An 18,832-nucleotide genomic window follows, 5' to 3' on the forward strand; every position below is an offset into this window, starting at 1 on the left:
GTACCCCTGGTTGAGAACCACTGATTTATCTCATTCTGGGAATTATTTGACAATAACTAACATAGCTCATTTCAGCACTCCATCTTCACTCATTTCCACATGTTTGGTCAAGGCTCCCATAAGTACCACACCACCCCCTAACAGCCCACTGCTGGGACCCCTTCATCCTCGCCTTTTATGAGGGTTAAGAGGTTGGGAAAAGGGGGTTGTTTCCTTGCTATATCAGACATTAGGAGCCCCATCTCCATTCTCCAGCTTCTTTAGGAAACACCTTCCCCTAAGTCCACATCCAACTCCAATTTATTTCTGAATACCTGCCACTAGGTGTACCTGCTGATCCAGGCATAAGAGGGCTCCATCCAACAGGACAAGCATATTTTCTCTCACCCTTGTGTTCAGGGAGTGAATGGTTTAGCTGCCCAGTGGGCGTCAGGTGTCAGCTTGGGTGATATCTACCCCTTCTATGCCCAAAAGAGGCAGGAACCTTTAAAGAACCTATGGCTACTTTCCTTCTGGTTGACCAGACAAAACCCTCCTTCAAGGTTGCAGGGACTGCATTGGAAGTGTTACTGAAGAAGCTTGGAATGAAGTGTTTTCAGTATGCTTATGACACAGATCTCTCTCTCCATTTTGTCTGACACCTAGGGTATGGTTGAGTGTCTCTCTGTGTCTGGTAATGACTCAGGCCTGGGTGAAGCAACCAGATGATATGGTCTGAGGGAATGCTTTCCACCAAAGACAGATAAATTCACAATTTGGGGGTCTTTTTTCAACTCCCAACTATTGTTAGTCAATTACAGAGCTGAGAGGGACAGGACAATTTCCCCCCCCAACCCCCCCCATCTGCCTCACTGTCAACCTCCAGACTGTTCTCTAAGATGTAGACCCTCACTATCATCATACATGCCTTTGGCATTTCAAGATCAGACTACTGCAACGTGCACTACATGAGGTATTCCGTAAGTCTCCACAGAAACTGGTACAGAAGACAACAGTCCACCTTTTAAGCCAAGAATCTTAACACAAGCACACCACCAGATATTCAAAATCTGGACTGGCTACTTTTTGGTTACTTGCAGTTTCAGGTATTGGTTCTGGAGTCTTAAATGAAATGTGATACAGACAGTTGAAAAGTGGACATTCTTGAGGTATAGATATCTACTGCATTTTGGCCCCTAATACTATTAGACCATCACAGTGACTTCTGCCCAGCAGATAACATTACACACTACAAAGCATGTCAGTAGGTCTCACACACCTTTGTTTCTGTAGGTCAAGCTATTTGCACACACGAGGGCTCCCTGAATCCCTCCATTTCCACCACCCCCACAAGTTCCTTATGTGCCATGCTCCTATCACCATCAATTTCAATTTCTCTGCAACACTTCCTCCATCTCTTAAGCCAGGGGCTGTGTATGTTCCCAGTTCCCCCCACTGTCAGGATATCTGTGCTTGTCCATTCCCTCCTCTCCCACAATGCCCAGAGCTCCGTTTGCTTCCTTATTTGTTCCTTCCCTCTATACCACACCACGTCAATGACTCTGTGCTTCCCCCATTTCTTGTGACACATGACAAGATCCCCTACATTCTCTCCCCTGCCATGCACCCGCACATGACAGTCTCCCATTCTCCCCCCATGCAAGGGCTGTGCCCTCCATTTCACCTTCCCACTTCCCAGATATCAGGGCCTGTGTGTGCCCCCTCTTCCTCTGCATCTATATATTTTTTTTTCTTTCATTCAGGCTGTCAACATTTTTTACTCAACTGAGACATGGACGAAGCTGAGATTGGGGTTATTGTTATGAAGAAAGATGTTAAAGGCTGCTATCAATTGTTCTTTGATCTATAGATAATTTAGATCTGATTGAAACCGATGGGTCTGCTAACCAGATGTCAGGGGCTCTACATACCCCTCATTTCCTCCTTTCCAGTTTTCTTACTTTCACCAAAATCAATAGGATTCTGTCCATTGAGGTTGAGAATATTCCATGATATTCTGGAATTGATCAGATGTGGCATTCAAACGTTATCACATTACATCCAAATAGAGAAATGCCATCAATTTGAGTGTATGGCCTCGCAAATTCAGCTAAAATATAAATAAGTTTATTAAAGTCTCTATCATAATTCAAGTGAAAATGTCAACATGAAGTGTAAGAAGTAGACTAACAAACATTATGTTCATCATTCTCCATTGTTCAGCATTCTATGGTCACACTGATATCAAAGATAAAAGTCACTAAAAGGTACAACAATGGAAAACAATGCTTACAAGTCATTACATTTGGTTAAACCCATAAGGATTTACCAAGCAGAGATAATAGAAACTACAACTGTGATCAAACAGAAATGTTTTATTGGACAGTAGTTCAGTCACTGAAGTATTTACATATTTGTATAAAATGCATATCCTGTTTAAAGCAATGCATCACCATTGTTAATATCCAAAAACAAGTAATTCACTCTCCTTATCTTTAACTTTAAAAAGTGAGGACTTTGTTTTAAATTGTAAAGATGATTCATCCAATTAACTGCACAGAAGTGTGTTTTCTGGGGCTACAAATGTGGTTTTTTCCCCACTGTTTATTAGGATTCTGTGCCTATACATGCAGGAGTTAGTTAATATGATTTGTTTATATAAACTACAATTATGGTCCAATGCAAATGAAAAGAAAGTTTAACTTAGTCTTTTTTGTTATTTTAAAAGAAAGAGCTAAACCGTCAGTTTGCAATCTATTCCATAGCAAGAGACAGCATATTGTCAGGCTGTTTCTGTAGCAGCTAGGATGGGGGTTGTAACTCAGTGCCTCAAAAACTTCCTCCCTGTTCCAGTCTTTCCCACTGTTCCAGAGAGGCAGTAAGCTATTACACATCTGTACTTATCACAATGTATGCCCCCCTAATGCACCAAGACACTGGACGTCAGGGGGTATGTGGAATCAAAATTCTGCCCACTTAGAGCAGGCTCTGTGAACCTGATTCTCCATTGCAAAGGAAGTAGCACCAGGGTGCACTCATTTAGCAGGCAGCTGATCCCCACTCTACTCTCTTGCACTAGTACACAAAACCAGCCATGATAAGGAGCAAAGTGTTCTCATTTTTATACAGTGTATTTTTCTTAAATAAATTATGTTGTTTAATCTATGTACATGTCAAACAATTCAAAATGTTTGTCATTTATGGGTGTCAAAACTCTTTGTGTATGTCAAGTGTCAGAGTCATGTAACACCTTTTTTCAATAGAAGGCCATCTGATATATGCAGAAGAAGTCTCATAACCTTGTGATTATGTTAAAAGAAGGCCTGTTTTATTGTTACAAAAAGCATTCTGAATTCTATAGGTTTTCCTTTTTTGCACCATACCACTGGTTTAAGATGTATTAGACTGAGAACATGTATAGGGGGAAGTCGAGAAATAGTTACACATCTTCACAATTATCTACTATTTTTTTTAAAAAGCCAACGTTTTAGTTTAAGATTTTTGATAGTAAGTTTTAATACAACTTCCCAAATGCACCCTGCAGAGTTCAATATAAAGATACACATCTTCAACAAGCAGCTGCTTCTCAATTTAATTTGCACAGTTTTTTCATGCTCCACTGGTGTATTAAATGCTGCTGCACTCTGTAGGAGTTTATCTATGATAAACCCAACAGCTGGCTGCTTGCTTCATACTGACCTTCTCAAAATGTTTTAGTACATGTCACGCAAGTATTACAGTATTACAGATTTAAACTGCCATTTCAGTGTGATTGGCACACAAGTGTCTCATTTCCTCAACCACCTATATGCGAACTCCAACCTGAATCTTTATTAAAAAACATACAGAAGTCAGTCAAGTTCACAGCTGAGGCAGTTTCAGCTGCATTTAATACCAGTTCTAAATATTTTCCTGCTCATTTGTTTAGCTGCACATGTTTTAGAACCTTGTAATTAAGACAAATTGGGTAATCAAAGAAGAATAATCTTCCTTGTTACTTTAGCATCCATTTTGCTTGGAGCAATGATGACAGATGTTGATTAGGGAAGAAGAAAAAAAATCAACCCAAAACAAGGACAGGACAAATTTCATATTCTAGGACAATACTTTTTGGAGAAAAAAAGAAGATTTTAAAATCCATCTTTATGTTCATGAAACTGGGAAGATATGACAAAAAAAAAGATTCTTTAGAGAAAGTAGGCATTTCATTAAAGTAACTATTCACCTTTCACTTAGCAGAAAGAGAAATTATTCTGACTCGATTGTGAAGAGAAATTGAACAGGTTTGGCTTCACCTATACGTAATTTCACATCACAGCACTGATGGATATCTAACATAGCTAGACATCCTCTAAAATGGTGGAAGGGGGTGGAAGAAGGAGCATTTTGTTATTTAATATTTATACTACAGTAGTGCCTAAAGGCCATAACTAGGTTGGTCTCCATTGTGCTACACACTATAGAAAAATAGTAGTGGACAGTCTCTGCCCAAAAGAGCTTACAATCTAGAAAATTAATTATGATCGAGTCATGATACCCATTCTTACTGAAGACTGAAGCTTCCGGACAAAGATCTGGAGTAAGGGGATGAGGGACTTTACACACTGAATCTAACAGTTCTCTTGCACATCATCTGTGTTCTTCAGGAAGGAAAAAAACTGACCAGCCTACAGGTTGAGAATCAATTTTTTTTAACTCCATATGCGTCACAATGTCTCCATGTCCCTTTCAGCTTTTCCCCCTACTTGTTACTTGAACTAGAAATGCTACAGAGGTTACTATGCTTGCTTACTTTCATGCTCTGGACCTATCCTCCATGGGTCCAAGATTGCCATAGCAGACATTTTCTGAAATCAAACAAAAGAAGTGAGCTGGGAGGGTCCCCTTAAGTCAGCAGTCACTAATGGAGAGAAAAATCTTATCCAACTATGTTGCCACTCTGTGCAGAGAACTAGTAAAATGAAGAAATGCTCCCACATTAATCAAGTCCACTCTGTGTATACAAAATATTTAAGCACTGTTTGTGGTTCATTATTTTTATAAAGTATGTGACCATGTAATTAAAGACTGTCAATGCACACATACAAGAGGGATGAATTAAGGTTGCATACACAGCCTTAATGCTGGCATTACCTGGCTTTTGAGCACTTACCTTGGCAACCTTAATGTTCTTTTTAGCATAGGCTGTGTGTGCGCAATTTATTCTACTAATATTACTACTACTACTTTTTTAAAATTCTGTAACTGCTAATTGTGAGGAACTGAATTGTTCCAAATCGTGCAATGGTTTTAAAATGTAGACACAATCACTGGAGACTAGATTAAGAACAAACTTATTATCATTATTTATTGTTATCAAGACACTTCAACTAAGGTCTCTGGAGGTGTTTGAGACCCCAGTCTTGCTAGTAACTTAAACATGTGCCCTAACTTTATGCATGTGAGTAAACCCATTGACTACAAGACCTAAATCATTGGTCTATTTTTAAAAATGCCATGGTGGACAACATTAAAGATTATGGTTTCCAGTATCAGGCTGCTTTTCTTTGTAGGTAACATTTTCCCCTCTTCCCCAAGACTTAAGTCATAGTGTGCAGAATCCTCCCGGATATCAAAGATAAAGGGGAGATATGACCCTAAGAAAGTTAAAACACTAGCACAATTTTACCTGCAAGAATTAAATCCATTAATGTTATTCTCAATAACACTACATTTATAGAAGGTGGAAAACTCTTTTTGTTACATAATGCTGTTTCTAAGGGCCTCATTCTGAATGTGTTCATTTCCCAATGACTGCAGGGTCACATCACTAATGTAGTAGCATATGTAGAAAACTGAGAAATAAGTTGGGCGGGAAAGCTAAAAGTAAGATGAAACAAAGTCCTTGGCTGGGAGAGAGAGCAGAACATTAAGCAGACGGCAGGGAGAAAACATAGCTATGTTCTTAGAACACATTATATACAAAACATGCATACAACGTTTTATAGCACTTGAACTGAAGAATGAGAGCATACCTGCGACAGATAGGGAAAGTACTGAACAGTGTAATTAAAGCTTTTTTCAGATGAAGGGTCTTCCTTTGAGTCATAACACATATGCAAATAATTATCAACAAAGGCAAAATGCAAACTTATTGTCTTTAACTTTGCAGTTTTTACTACTTCCTTATATTTTGTGCAAATATAACTATCACTTTTGTAATACCAAAATGTTTGGCTCTCAAAAGCAATTGAGGGAGAAAGTGATTAAAACCAGCCTGAATTTAAGCAGATACCTGAAAGTGGAAAAACTAGGCACTTTGATATACTTTGCCCATGCCATTATTTACTAATAAAGACCCTATTTTGTTGTACAGTACATAGCTGATTATACTAGCTTTAAAATATACAAAATGAACCGTCTCTCTGTGAATGCACACTGAAATTGTGAAAGATTTCACAGCCATATATACTGCTAGGATTTGAAGGTTAGTGTGCTTATAGTACTTGAAATAATAATACATATTTACCTGGTTCTTTGACTCATTCATCATAATCACTAATAAGGTTCCTCAGGACTGTTACACCCATGCAAGTCCAAAAGACACAGTGGCTCATCCTGGATTAAAACACTATCTTGACATTAATGTCCTTGCCAACTATTTGTACTGTCTTCCTCTGCTAAGATTAATCATTGAAGTGTTGATAGCTGGCCCAGCATCTGAAAACCCTCCAATTCTTTGAATATCAGACAAGTTTCAGATGTGTGGAAGCATATGTGCATATGGTGTGGCAACAGCAGTGACCTTGATGGTCAAAGATATCCTGCTGGTCAGAGGTCAGTCAGCATTGCTAATTCTGCCAGGATTTTTTAAAGGATTTATTACCATCAACATCCAGAGTTCTTGACTTATTTTTTGGATCTGGTAGGGAAAGAAGAAATCACTTTAGAGTGGTTCTGTTCTTTCTTGTCATAGATCCCAGAGAATACTGATGAGATAGTGCTATTCCTGTCTAAGTGCTCTCAGCTGGAGGGCCCTACGTGAGCTTAATATTGTTACCCCACTTGATCAACATGGAAAGCTATTAGGGGAAACAGAGAGGTAATAGGAGATACAGACACCTGGACTGAGACATTTATCCCATTATCTGGCAGAGATCATCATCAGCATGAAAGGCTTAAGCAGAGTCTAGACAAGACTGAGGTAATGCTGACTGACAGGAAGCAGCACACCGAGGAAAATGATGAAGTCTATGAGCAATCCCATAAATTATTATATTTGCTTGCCATTTGTCAAAGTGGTCAGCAATCTCATAGTCTTCTGCATCTCTCAGTGATCAGAAAAAAGTGTTTTTCCATCTTGGGGTAGCCAAAAGTCTGTTTTTTCATTGCTGGTGCAGGCTTCACTACATTCCTACACGCCTTTGTTACCTCTAGAAGAGTGCTTCAATGCACCCTATCCATGTCCAACCACAGGTGCAACACAAACTCCAGCTAGTGAAGAATGGAGCTTTCTGCCATGTGATAAAGGCGACCAGCAGGGGCATATATATTATAAGGGTGCTCCACACTACACAATGGTTATTAGAAAACTTCTGGGTAAAATTCAAGGTGTTGGTTAACATCTACAAAACCTTAACTGGCCAAGGCCTAACTATATCAAGACCTCTCTGACTAATCACACAAGCTATGTTTGCCCAAAACACTTCAGATAAATTATGACAGGGGTGAGGTTCGAAGAAGCTAGCTTTTGGTAGCATAGGCCCACACCTTCAGAATTCATTGCTGCCAGAAATTAAACTAAACCCAAGCCTGACTATATTAATGAAACTATGTTATACGTGCCTTTGTTAAGGGTTTTCCATAATTGCTGGTTCTCTTCTCCTGTCATTTAATCTACTGATGAGGTCTTACTCATATCTCTTTTTGAAGTCTTGAAGTGGGGTGGGGACAGTTCCACTGGTATTTAACATCCTACACATGGGTAATGTTTTTGCCTTAATCTAAGCTCTGTTCCAGATATTTTGGTGGTGAATGCAGTATAAATGCTTGAAATACATAAAATAAGTAAATAACTTTCTACTCCTCTAATTTCCTTGACCCTTTAAAATATTTTTTCCCTAAACTGAGCAAGAAATTCATGGCCATGAAGGGAAGATTTCTCAGTATTGATTAATGTATGGGAACAATGTATGCTGACTGCATATATCAATGAACATCAAGATGTATTGCCTCCTGAACTATATATTGACCTCTGCTTCACCTCAGTCTATTTTTAGCTTATAGGGCAATAAACTTCGATGTTCAAATCGACCAAACAATATCTGCTTCCTATTACATAGGGCATAAAGGATATTAAAAGTATACAAAAATTAAATGTTGGACTAGAAAATACAAGCATTTTTCTAAATCAAAATGGGGAAAAAAATATTGTCCCCTCCAATACTATTGTCCCCTAATGAAACTCACAGGAATAGGACCAGGATCATGTATTACATATTTCACTTTTACTTTTAAGACTATGTGGTAATATCAAGTTTGAATAATCGCTTCTGAAACCTGACCTGCCAGCATCTGTCTCCTTGAAGATTCCATCTTGATTGGGACATAGTTCACAGCTAGGAGATACCCCACATTTGCATGCATCACAAAACCAAGGTTCAGTGGAGTTTTCTGAAGCTGAGCTCATAATAGAATCACTCTCTCCGTCAACACCATAGCAACCTACAGACAGAGAAAATAAAGAGCAATTGAATACAAAAGGAGGTACAATTATTTCAAAACAGACTTCAAGGGACAGATTTTCAACCCAGCCCTAAACAGACTTTATGCAAGCACAACTTTGCATCTACACAAAGGCGAGTATCTGAAAACAAAAATCTAGTCCTTGAAGGTGACTTGCAAAGGATTTTTTTAAAATTGGGCTTTTGATTTTTACTTCTCCAATATATACAGAAGGCCTGAAAAGTGTTTGTTTATATGTAAAAACATGTTTTATCTGTATGATTTGTATGTTTTTTACCACAAAAATACCAAGACTGTCCAGTCTGGTCTGCCCTAATTTGGTAAAATTTTATGGGTGAACTTTAACATCTTAACTGAAGGGATAAGAGTGTTGAATCTTTAATAAAGGCTTCCATTATTCAAAATGTTAGTCAGTAAAAATTAAATTGGCATTAAAAAGGGATTTCAAACAGCAATTAAAAATCCTCTCACTTTTTTAACTCATTATGTCATGATTACATTAGTTCTCCAGTCAGTTTACAGTCTCCCTGACAGGCAATGACCTATTAATGTAAAAATAAAACAATTAACTTTTCAAGCCTTCTTTTTTGTACATCATAAATAAAAAAGGGCATAAGCTATTTTTTCCCCTTTCCAGGTCACCTTTAAAATGAAAATGTAGAACATGAATAAATGCATCAAAGCAAAAACAAAATTCTAAATAAGTTAATGTAAGTTTATAAAGATGTCAAAATATTTACAAACAGTACTTATACAGACATTTCAAATTGGAGTTCAAGGGTATTTTTACTAGCATTATTGGGAGTTCCCCCTCCCATTAGCATCCAGGACACAAAAGAAGGCATGTTCGTTTGTCCCAAAGAACATTCCAAAGGCCGGGGCAGGGGTGGACGGGGGGAGAAAGAGGAATAAAAAGTAAGATGGCCAAGTGGTGACTGCCCACACCTTAAAACAAGCTTTTAATGTTGTTGGGTTTTTTTAAATTTGAAGTATTCTACACACATGCACCCCACACCACTGCAAAATAGTCAGCTGTTAGGTGTAATGGTAGAGATAGGACTTTAGGAGACTTGAGAATGAAAGGAAAATAGCCTTATGAACCAACTCAGGAAAAGTGTTCAAGTATAGAGAGCAGTATGGATGGAAATGCAGACACTACTGTAGAAGTGGACAAATGACATGTCAAGGTTGGCATAACTGGCAGAGGAAGGGGAGAAAAAGTGGGGGAGAAGGTGGGGTAACATGAAAAGAGATCTGAATGGATAAGTTATGAGAGGCAGTGGTATTCTAGGACTTTTCTAATAGAATTTCCCACGAGATACTACAAAACTGAAAATTGGATGCAGAATTTGTAACTGCACACTGAAAATAGCAAACATCTTATTTGATAAATACACAGAGAACAGATACTCAGAACATTGGTTTTTACTTTACCTTTCCAATTTAAAATTTTAAAATAGATTATGCTCTTTATTAACACTTTATCAAAAATAGCCAGCAAAATTTGAGAGCTGCAAAACAGTTTATTTTATCCATCAAACAGAAGTTCGCAACAACATTACAGCCATATAAATGGTCACTGGTAACAGCAATGTGCTGTATAAATAAATCAAAGTTTTAAAAACAAACATACAGTGCAACAGATCTGGCAATTTTATGCAATATATATATGAGAAATCATACTGTATTAAGTTTATGCATCATTGTGGGCCAGTGATTATATGTAATTGCCTAGGGGAGAGTGAATACTGCCCTCAAAGAATTAAGAACAGTGAGGGATTATTAGGCAAATTCACTCAGGATGTAAACACCGCCAGTGAGGTACCAGCACCGGGAGAGGTTTGCACATAGTGGTGGCAAATTGGATTCTCCAGAGACTAACATACAAAAAAAGGACTTTTGGATAAACAGCCTGAATTTAAACGGACTCAGGGCCTTCTTTATGATCCAGCAAACTGACAAAACCTTTTATCCAAGGGGGAGTCCCAATCCTAAGGGAAGGGTCTAAAGGACTGACTCCTGCCAGAGCTCCTGCTGGAGTCGGGGGGAGGGGAGTGACTTCTGGTAAGTTTTTTTTTAAGCATGCGTGTAGGTTTATTGTTTATTTGTTTTCTCTATAATTGCTTTTACCTTAAGAATAAATGTGCTTGTTTAGAAAGACCTGTGTGGTAACGTATAGCAATGGGCAATTACGCAGTTTGCAGCCTCTGAAGAGAAAGCAAACCACAGACGCTGGCCATTTAGGCTACCTGGCTTGCTGAGAACAACAGCGTAGGCAAGGAACTTTTCAGTCTGCAAAAAACCCTGGTCAGTAGGGAAAGAAATATAAATCTCCCCTCAAGAGAGATGACTGCAAGGGAGGTGGAGGCCTAAAAGTAAGAGCCCTAGCTGCACCATGTGGGGAAAAACAGAAGCAGTTGCCCTGAATTTTGACAGGTAATATGTATCATATTATAATAGCACAGAATATTTACAAGTTGTGTACGTGTACTTGAAAGAAATCTAACTTGCCTACAGTTACTTTTTTGGAATGTTACACAAACATGGAATGTTTTTGAAATGTTACACAATCTTCTTTATCCCAAAAATCTCATATATGTATCATGTAAAGTTAGGCTCCCAGGTAGGATTTGCAGGGCTCAGGAAATGTAGCAGAAACACCCCCACTGCCACATCAGACCTATAAGGATAGTGTAGGCTTCCTTGTCTACACTCATTCTCTATTCTTGCCTAAAACAGCAGGGTTAAGGGACTATCTCCTTCCATTCTGACATCCCCAAAACAGCACAAATTAAAAGGCTACAGATCAACAGTGGGAAAAAATCAAAGCATAAAACATACAAATATATTCAAATCCACCCTCTTCATACAGTTTTAAACTCCTCATAGCTCCTGATTCCCCTTCCACTCCCATCACTCATAAATCACTTAGAATGATCTACTTAACCTCTTCCAACCCATCTCTTCTTTTTCGTAAACAGAGCTTTCTCCACCTTCTACTTACCACATCACATAACCACGTCTACCATTCTCCCTAATCATCACGTGAGCCTACGTTGCCCTTTCCTTCTCCTGCACCCCACTGCCCTCTCCCTCATCAAGACAATAAGTCAACTGTACAGAAGAAATCTGCTCAAGTATTTTACACCATTTGGAATCAAAATTATAAGAAAGGTAAGGAGGGGTCACCAGTTTTTAATGAAAACATATGTAAAATGCTTATGACAATTATACCAAAGTTCTCCTTAAAATATATATTTTTTTAAAACCCAGTTTAATAAAAATTAGTCATAGCTGGATTTTAGTTGGTCTCAAAACATGTCACAGTATTCTCACATTTGTGAGAGTGTCTCCTGCCAGAACAATTAAAGCCTCAGTTACAAAGCTGCTCTAACCATCACGATGCATTCTATGGCCAAAAATTAAATATAATTTCCACAAACTTTTCTTTGTTGCCCAAAGGGCACTCCCTTAAATGCTGTTTATTCAGTTACATTACAGAAACTGGGGAATTTGCATGAGCTCTTCTGACATTTTAGGTTAAAAGAGAATGTTAGAACTGCATTAGTAGTGAGCCACTATTTCCTTTCTGAACACTATTTTTCTCAATTATGAAGCTGCTTAAGATACTCCAACTTTTAAGCAGTGGAATTTTAAAGACCTTCTGTCTTTACTGGAATTTGTCAAGTTAGAGAACATTAACTTGCATTTAATTTTTTCTTTTAAATTTGACTTGTATTTATCTAAGTTCTCAAGCATAAATCACGGTTCATATTAACAAGCATACTTTATACAGTCAAATTAGAAACATGTCCAACAAATTGATGTAGTGTTTACATTAGTATAGTTTTACCATTTTATATTACATTTCACCTTGCATATGGTAGCTCTTGGCATTGTAATAAAGCAAACTAATGTTCAGAGATGAGTGGGTTAAAGTTTTAGTTAAAACAGACGTTTCATTAACAGTGCAGAGGTCAATGTGGTGTGTTATAGCTCAGATACTGTACAGATGGACATACTAGGAATACCTAGATAAACAAAACACAGCTGAACAGATCTGTTAGTCTTCTCTGCATCAATTTGTACTTGTCCTCAAACATCCCTCATCATTCACTGCTCAAAGGCACCTAAATTGGAGTCCTTTTGCTTTTATTACTGAAAATTACTTACATCAGAAATTAAAGAATCATGAAACAAGTTTCAAAATTTAGTTACACTAAAGGATTAACTACCCTTGTTTTAAATTTTCCCGCATGAATTATTTTTGTCTCATTTATTTTCAGTTTTGTCACACATTAGGGCCTGGGCAGGTTGAGATGGTATGCTTGTTATTACACTGACCTATATAAATTGGTAGAAAATTTCAGTGAAATAGAAATTTAGGTACAAGCAACTTCCACCAAGCACTTAGGAACATTTGTTTGCAATAAGAGGCCTTGTTTGAAACTGTTAACAGCTGCATTTCCATATCTCCCTGAACTTTTTCAACCGGATCAAGGAGATTTTCTTGTATATATTTCTCATGAAACTTGTTTAATTTATTTCTAGGCAAAACATAACTGAGAATGTTTTGCAGAGATTACTGTCTTTTCTTATACAACCTAGCCATTTATGTAGGTCTGAGAGCAATGGAACAGCTTATGAGAGTGCCTGAATTGTTTGCAAGAATAAACTCTTATCTACAAAAACAGATGAAATCCCAGAATATTTGAAGACAATTTGGTCAGGGGGAAAAGGGGAAGAGGAGGGAGTTTACAGCTGTAAAACAAAGAAAGGTACCATGAATCCTGTCAATGACTTTACATTAGTATAACAAACAAAATCATGATATCTATAGAAACAGAAAACTAAAATACACATTTCCATTCTCCTTTCTGGTTTTACCAATAAAAAAGTAAACATTTTCCTTGTGAATTTAGCTAACATTTCAGAAAAAGCTATGTTTTTACAAGGATATATTCAACTCAAAATTTACATTTTAAAAAGGGACACCATCAACTTAAAAATTATCTACTAGTGTTACAGGATTTCAGCTGAAGGTTAGTGGAAAAAATATTGTTTTCAGTTTACTTTGTTTGTTTACTTTGTGAATATGACATCAGTTGGTGTTTCCCATGCACTGTCAGTACTTAGAAACAAAAGCATTTAACAAAAAAAATAGAAAAATGTGATTGTAAAACCACAAAAAACGATACAGAGAGTCAGGAGGCAGTATGGTACCCAAAACTATTTTTGAGTTTTGTTTATAAAAAAAGATCAAATTTCAAGTTGTGGGTAACAATCAAGTATCATTACTGTAAACCAAAGATGTGAATGGCACATATCACATGTTCCCTAACTTGTGAGCCAAACTACTAAACACAATAAATAGGGGGAGTATTTCTATCATGAGTCCTTTTTTCCCCTGCATGAATTCTGCTGGCAGACTAAGAACGTCACAGGTACCTTTGAAGTTAGGAAAGTGGACATAACAAATGACAAGTCCACAAATGCAAATCAGTATAATTTATTCCACAGATGCAGAAATAAAAGGTGATCATAATAAAATTATTCCAAAATATTTTTCGTAAGAACTATGGGATCCCTCTAGGATGAATGGTGACATTTACTGCTTAAAGAACGTAATGTTATTCACTTAAATTCGTTTTATTACATATCTACAAGCTTAATATAATTTTAGTTAATACTCTAATTCTAATATTCTTTTATTAGATAAGTATAACTGAAAAATAAGTCATACTTTGATTAATAAGTCCCATTGCTAGTAAAGTAAAAATATAAACTTTGTTTTTTTTCACATCATCATAAAAACATGAATTTGTGTTTTACCACCCCAGAGTCCCCTTTCCTAATTCTGATGCTTCAGACGAAGATGAAAAATCCCATTAACTTTACTGGCCAATTATGAAATGCTATACATAGACACAAAAATCATCTTTCATTTCTGAACTAATCAGCAAATTCCCCAAAGCATGGTATTTAACCTCTCAAAAATTATCCAACCAATAAGACCAGCTATAATATAATAAACAAGATAAAATGATATTCATATGTGAAATCTATGGACTAACCACCACATAAAAACATTTAACAAATCAAAATATGTTACTATGGTAACTTCAAGTAACAAAAATCTTGTACAAACTATTAAAATCAGATCCTCCAAAAACAGGTATTAATGCAGTTCATCTGTATAGCAAATTGTCTGGAGACAACTGTGCTCATTTTGAGTAAAAGACATGAATCACCCTAAGTCTTTACCAATGTTACAGTTAATTAATGGGTTCAAATACAAATTGCACCCTTCCTTTTGCAGCTTATATTTATTAATAAAAATAATTCCTAAAACACTCACTAATACAAAGTTAAAATATCAATCACAGCTTATGGTCTTGAACACACCAATTATTTAACAACTTAGATTACATATGTGCTTCTTGCCCAAATTCTATGTTCTGTTTTCAGAGGAAAAAAGTAAAGTAATAGGCCCAAAAGTGGTCTTGAGCACCCACAATTCTTGTATAGGTCAAGGGGAGTTGCTGACATGATAAGCACCTCTCAAATTAAGTCCTAAGACCCCAAACCTTCATACATTTAAATATGTAAGTAACTTTAATTACACGAATAACCCCATTCAATTCAACAGGATTATACAGAAGAGTAAAACGTTACTCATATGCTTAAGTGTTTGTCAGCCTGGGGATTAAACAGGCTAGTGTAGCTCTACCACGGGATGTCCCAAGTGAAGCTACCGCAGGCCTGAACAGCAAATCATAACATACCTATCTCTTGCTTTAAAAGTGTAGGGTGGTGGCAAAGTTGATTGAGTTCAACATTTAAAAAAAAAAAAAATCTTAAACAATTTCAGTTTATATAGAAAAGAAAAAGTGCAACCAATAATGGATGTGTTCATATACTTCCAATCTAAAATTTATGCAAGTCTATATGTAAATTCTGTTGGTATTGCAAGGTTTGTTAACTTCGATTCTAAAAGTCAAAATTTTATGTAGCTCTACTTTAAAATAATATATTTTAAATTAGCAAAAAGCAGTTCAGGAAATTGCTACTTAATTTTTGTGCAAAAACAAAAGTGTTGTTATTGCCACTAGCAATTACATTTTGTTCCGGCAAGAAATATTCAAGGCAATATGATATTTCTATATGACGTCTCAACCTCTGAAAATTCACCTATTGCTCAGCAGGCAACTATATTTTGTATTATAATAATGCAATAAACAGCAGAGGACTTATTAAAAATTAAATTCGGCTACTTTTCAAGTAAGATGGATCAGTTAATATTTTTGTTTGCAGAGCAGTTAAACTACTGAATTCTGCAATTATATGGCAATACAATTTGTTGGTTTGGTTCATTATCCATTGACTAGCATAAAATAGTAACAATGCTTTAACTCCTCTAGTGACAGAATTAGAATTTTCCATAGTAAACTAAAACTAACTTCAGGAAATTAAGCAACAACATAACAGAAATTTTAAAAAAATATTAGTCTTCCATTCCCATGCAACACTCATCAGTAAGATTAAAAAATATGAGACAAGTATACTAGGTGTGTTAATATATCCGCTACCATAGCTAAAAACATTACTGATACCGTACATTAAATTATACTACTTTTTTATTTAGTGTGATACCAGCTTTAAATAAAAATTCAAAAAAAATCAACAAATAAAATGCTTTAAAAAAAAAGTAGTTTTAATATATTAATCCAGTAAATGACATTGGAGGTTATGTCTGGGCAATAACTTTAATATACAGAATGCAGTACAGCCCAGTATAAATTGTTTACTAGAGTTGATGAATGTAACCTCTTCTGCCTGTAGAATACCCCTGAGCAGACTGTGATTTCCTCAAATTTGATTATTCAAAATTACTCAACGGTATTCAGGGGTGGCATATTTTACCATATGGATTGATGACAATCAGTTTCTTTCAAACATTTAATGCTTTTTCAGCAGTGGCATCTAGTTATCAGATTTCCTTTACTAACAAATTTGCTTATCAATCTACTAATAAATTAACATTTTAACCTCCTCGATATCATCTTGTTTTGACTGAGAGATGTTGCCTAATTAAATTTGGTAATAAAGTCATGTGCCTGGGGTACTTATGCTAACTCTTTCTAGCATTACGAATGCATTTCTAATAATTATTTTCTTCATCATGTGCTGGCCAAACTTCATTTATGTAACAATGTAAATTTAACTCCCTCTGCCAAGTAATTACATCACACATTTGTTCATGTTTCCTGAGCCAGACATATTTTCTTAACATAAGCTGAACTCAGTGACAGCCTTGGTAATTTTAAAATAAATATATTAGCCACAAGGAGGCGTTCAACCTTTTTGTTAACTACATCTTGCAAAAGCTCTGCAGAATATTGATATAATCGGTAAGAGGGCAGCTGTTACTGAGAGAGAATGCACTAGGTTATCATTAATCACTGCTGATAAATACACTGAAAGAATCTTGTCCACAACAGAGGAAAATGAAGGGAAGTCAACTCTCAGAAATACATTTCAGCCAGAGACTTCTGTGTACACTCAGGCAAATAAAGCTACACAGCAGGGATGGAACTATACAATACAGAATATCTGTTCTGCGGATATTATTATGACTCTATATCTAGGACACTGTTTACTATGAAGACGCAGAAATGCCATCTACCCACATCAATGGGTGGGGGAACTTGACGGGACCAATGTTGAAAGGGGGCCAGTCCCAGTAACAAGGAAGGGAGACACTCACCAAGCGACAATAGGTAGCGCTTCCCTCGGGAGTCTCTTGCACCCATTGTCCAGCTATAGGGTTGCCAACTCTCCAGGAATTAAAGACTGTGTCATATGATGAAACGTCCAGGAATACATCCAACCAAAATTAGCAACCCTCTAGGGGAGGGGGTGCTAACTGGCCAGCATTCCGAGCTCTCAGGATTAGCCCAGTTCAAGAGCCATGGGGACCATCTTTCAGATCTCTTACAGCAGAGAAAGGGTTAACTAACTAGGTTCCACCAGCAACAGCAGTCCTCAATATTCCTTACCAGCCATCCTCTGATTCTGGGGCCCTTTTCCCCATGAGCAGTGGATCTGTCCCAATGGGAGGGAGTCAGTCCTGTCTCACTGCAGGCAGTTATACCTCTGCCCCCATCCCAGCATAGGGGCTCTGCCTGTTATCAGGGCAGGAGCCTCCTTAGGGAGGAAGTCCATGCTTTCCATCCCCTCCCTGCTCGAAGGGGGTTGGCTGAGAGTTACATGGGGAAGCTGGGATCTGAAGCGGTATAGCCCCACTCAGGCCTGCAACTGGGGCCTCGCCCTATCCCACCACCCACTTGTGGGGGGAGGAGTCCAATAGCCACATGGCGCTGCTACAGAGGCTGGGAGTGACCCTCCTTGGAGCCATGTTTGTTGCCACACCTCTCCATACTGCTCCGAGGGAGGAGGGGGCACGTGGTGACGTGGTACTGCTTCGATGGCTGGGAATGGCCTTTGTTCTGTGTTCCTAGGCTGCCCAGCTCTAGGGAAAAAAAATCACTCTTCCTGGTCCCTACCTGCAGGGATGGGGGAGATTGGCTGAGGCTCACATGGCACCTCTACAGTGGCTGGGAAGGGTTTAGTGGCCCTTCCAGGGCAAGGTCTTTTGGATCAGCCCACACCTCTCCCACTACTGTCCAGGGAGAGGGGAGGGGATCACAGGGTGCCACTACAGCAGCTGGGGGGAGGGCAGGCAAGTGTTCCCAAGCAGCCCTGTCGGAGCTGGGTCTGTTACCTTCTCCCCTGCTCTCTACACTCCCCCATAAGGAGATGCCACTGGAGTACTGTGGCTGCTGCGGGAGTGCACTGCTCCTTCTCTCTGGCTGCATTCCCTCCCACCCCATGTCCAGCTCTGGTTGGGGAAGAGGAGGGCTCCCAGGATCTTGGCCACAGGTAGGGCCAGCAGGCGCCTGCTCCAGGAGCCGCCCTGAGGGAGCCAGGTAGAGCACCCAGTCCCTTCCACCCCATTCCTTCCCACCAAGGCGAGGCAGTAAGCGTCGGGGCATAGGCAGCAGCGGTTCCCTCCTGCAGGCAAGGACCCAATCCTGCCCTAACAGAGGCTGAGAGTTGTGGCTTCAGA

General features: G+C 38.1%; 1 protein-coding gene across 8 annotated transcripts in view; it reads right to left on the reverse strand.

Moving 5' to 3' along the window:
- The window catches only part of PHF14 (PHD finger protein 14), a 271,070-nt gene that overhangs the window by 223,071 nt on the left and 29,167 nt on the right, over positions 1 to 18,832 (reverse strand). For all 8 annotated transcript variants that reach the window (XM_054020326.1, XM_054020325.1, XM_054020323.1 and 5 more), the window contains exon 5: positions 8,523 to 8,682. In XM_054020326.1, the coding sequence (XP_053876301.1) occupies positions 8,523 to 8,682 (160 nt within the window). The remainder of the gene's footprint in view (positions 1 to 8,522; positions 8,683 to 18,832) is intronic.

The sequence above is a fragment of the Malaclemys terrapin genome, chromosome 2 (genome assembly GCF_027887155.1).
Source record: "Malaclemys terrapin pileata isolate rMalTer1 chromosome 2, rMalTer1.hap1, whole genome shotgun sequence".
NCBI lineage: Eukaryota > Metazoa > Chordata > Testudines > Emydidae > Malaclemys > Malaclemys terrapin.